Here is a 2,500-nt window from a genome sequence, read left to right as displayed (position 1 = left end):
GTTTGGGTCTGTTTCTGTGTTACCTGCAAAAAGGAAAAGTACAAGGGCAGCCGCAAGTTGTCACGTTTTCAAAGGTGAAGACTTGGAAGGAAGACACTCGAAGTCGAAGAAATCTTGATCTCGCTCCGGAGACCACTTGCTGAACCCTCGAAGAGTCTTGAAGGGTCTCAAAGACAAACGATACCAAGATGCTTCTCTTCGACGTCCACTTCGCAAGCCCACCACCACTACCTGGTACCCATCATTAGTCATGTTAAGAATGCACGTCTGCGGTTTAATAAAATCGTTCGGCGACATCTCACCAAATTGAGAAATAATGATGTGGAAATTGACATGTGTGGAAAAATATGTACATTTGTCACCTAGTGAGTGACATTCGTAAAGAGCATGTGGACACGAGACTTTAGGATCCATAACGCCCTAACCCGCTCAGCCAGCGAGCATCCTTATATATAAACACACACACACACACACACACACACACACACACACACACACACACACACATACATATATATATATATATATATATATATATATATATATATATATACGCATACTTTGCGTATTTCGGCAGCAATCTTTCTCTAATACATGTAGTGTTAAATGCGACGGAAATCTCAGCGTTGATGATCTTTTTCTGAAGACTTTCAATTCTTCGAAAGAGGCCTTTTTCATCCTTACTTAAGGAATACAGGAGTTCTCCGAAAGTGTAGGGCATGGAGACGAATAAAGTCTATTCTATTATCTACTAGCAGTATGTTTCGTAACTCTTGTTACATTTTCAACTGAATACAATGGTTTTGATACATGGTTATAAATGCAAAAAACTAACATTGGGAAAGGTCTATACAATATTGCTGAACATTTAGATACATGGCGCTCCGTGGGGAGCCTTATCGGGGGAATGGCGAAATGTCCCTACTAGAGGGAAGGGTCAGGAGATCACCACTCTGGATGTTTATTGAGGGTGATAAATCTTTTATATAAAGGGCTTCCAGTAGTGAAAGGCGATGGACATCATCATTCTGGTCCAAGATTATTGTGCCTTTAACCAGAAGTTCTCTCGTCGGGGGGATTCCATGTTCGTATAGGTAGTGATTTTTTATGGATCCTGCTTGTAGGTGGCAAGTGAGGCGTCTGGAGAGGCGAGTAGTCGTCGTTCCTACATATGAAGTACGAGTTCCACAGCTCTTGTGTTGACATGTATGCATGTACGTGAGTTTTTCTCCTCTGGAGGAAGGGAAGGGGTTATTTCTTAATAAAAGGTTAGAAGACTTCTTAGACTGGTAAAAGATAATAAAACTGAGATATTTGTCCTCGGGTATCGGTTTTACGTTGCGGCTCATGATATTCTTCATAATTCTTTCTTCAGTTTTATGTGCTGATGTCATGTGGCTTTTGTAGAATAGTTTTATGGGTGTCTTGTTTGGGGCGTCGGTTTGGGGGTTATGTCCAAGGTACCATCGGTCAACTTCATCCTTGATGGCTTTCTCTACAAGGTAATTAGGGAAACCGTTGTTTACCAGAACTTGGAAGGTCCGTTCGAGTTCGTGGTGAGCAGACGTCCAGTCTGAACAGTGGGTGAGTGCCCTCCTGACGTACGCATTAATTGTGGACTTTTTATATCTTACGGGGCACTCACTTTGCCCATTTAGGCACCGTCCATTGTTTGTTGATTTGACGTAGCCACTGGTTTTGTATCCAGTGTCAGAGTGGGAGACTTGTACATCTAGGAAAGGAAGGGAGCCATTTATGCTATTTTCGATGGTGAAGGTGAGATCTGATTCTTCCATGAGTCTCTGGCGGAGGTCTTCTAGTTCGTCAGCAGTATTGAACCTGACGAAGATGTCGTCTATATATCTGCAGTAGATATTAGGTTTCTTCTCAGACAGGATACTTTCTTCTATTGTTCCCATAAAGAAATTAGCAAATAGGACTCCAAGAGGGGATCCCATTGCTACGCCGTCTGTTTGTACATACATATGTCCTCTTGGGCTTCTAAAAGGCACTTCTTTAGTGCACAGTTGGAGAAGAGAGCGTTGGGCGTGTTCAGGAGTGTCTAAGGTGGGGGTGTTGTCATTGTGGTAGACTCTCTGGATGATAAATTTGATTGTTCTATCAACATTTATGTTCGTATATAAGGATTCGGCGTCTAACGAGGCGATATTACTCCCCTTGGGGGATGGCGTTCCTTTCAGGATATATAAGAAGTCTCTAGAAGACAAAAGGCTATATGTGGAAGGGGTGTAGGGTGTTAGGATTTCGTTTAAATATTTTGATATCCGGTACGTCGGGGTGGGAATCTGGCTGATGATGGGTCGTAGTGGGTTACCTGCTTTGTGTGTCTTAACATTTCCATATACATATCCTAGGTCGAAGTCCCCAGTGAGCTTGCGGATGTGGGTTTTGTCTGTAACTGCGTTTACGGTATCTAGAACTTGGTTGACTTTTCTCTTCAAAGTTTCGACGGGGTTGCGGGTGATTCGGTGGAATTTCG

The 2,500-nt window shown here is 42.8% G+C and overlaps 1 protein-coding gene across 1 annotated transcript in view; it reads right to left on the bottom strand.

Moving 5' to 3' along the window:
* Positions 1-60: 60 nt before the first annotated feature.
* Positions 61-2,500, bottom strand: part of LOC143030025 (uncharacterized) — a 44,802-nt gene continuing 42,362 nt past the window's right edge. The window contains exons 3-4 of the mRNA XM_076193232.1: positions 1,338-2,500; positions 61-231 (exon numbers count right to left, since the gene is read on the bottom strand). The exon at positions 1,338-2,500 is cut by the window's right edge and continues 133 nt beyond it. Coding sequence (XP_076049347.1) covers positions 61-231; positions 1,338-2,500 — 1,334 coding nt within the window. The remainder of the gene's footprint in view (positions 232-1,337) is intronic.

Source organism: Oratosquilla oratoria, chromosome 11 (genome assembly GCF_046742065.1).
Source record: "Oratosquilla oratoria isolate Oo_2021 chromosome 11, ASM4674206v1, whole genome shotgun sequence".
In the NCBI taxonomy this organism is placed as follows: Eukaryota; Metazoa; Arthropoda; class Malacostraca; order Stomatopoda; family Squillidae; genus Oratosquilla; species Oratosquilla oratoria.
The sequence above is the reverse complement of the archived record's forward strand: the minus strand, read 5'-3'. Positions and strand labels throughout refer to the sequence as shown.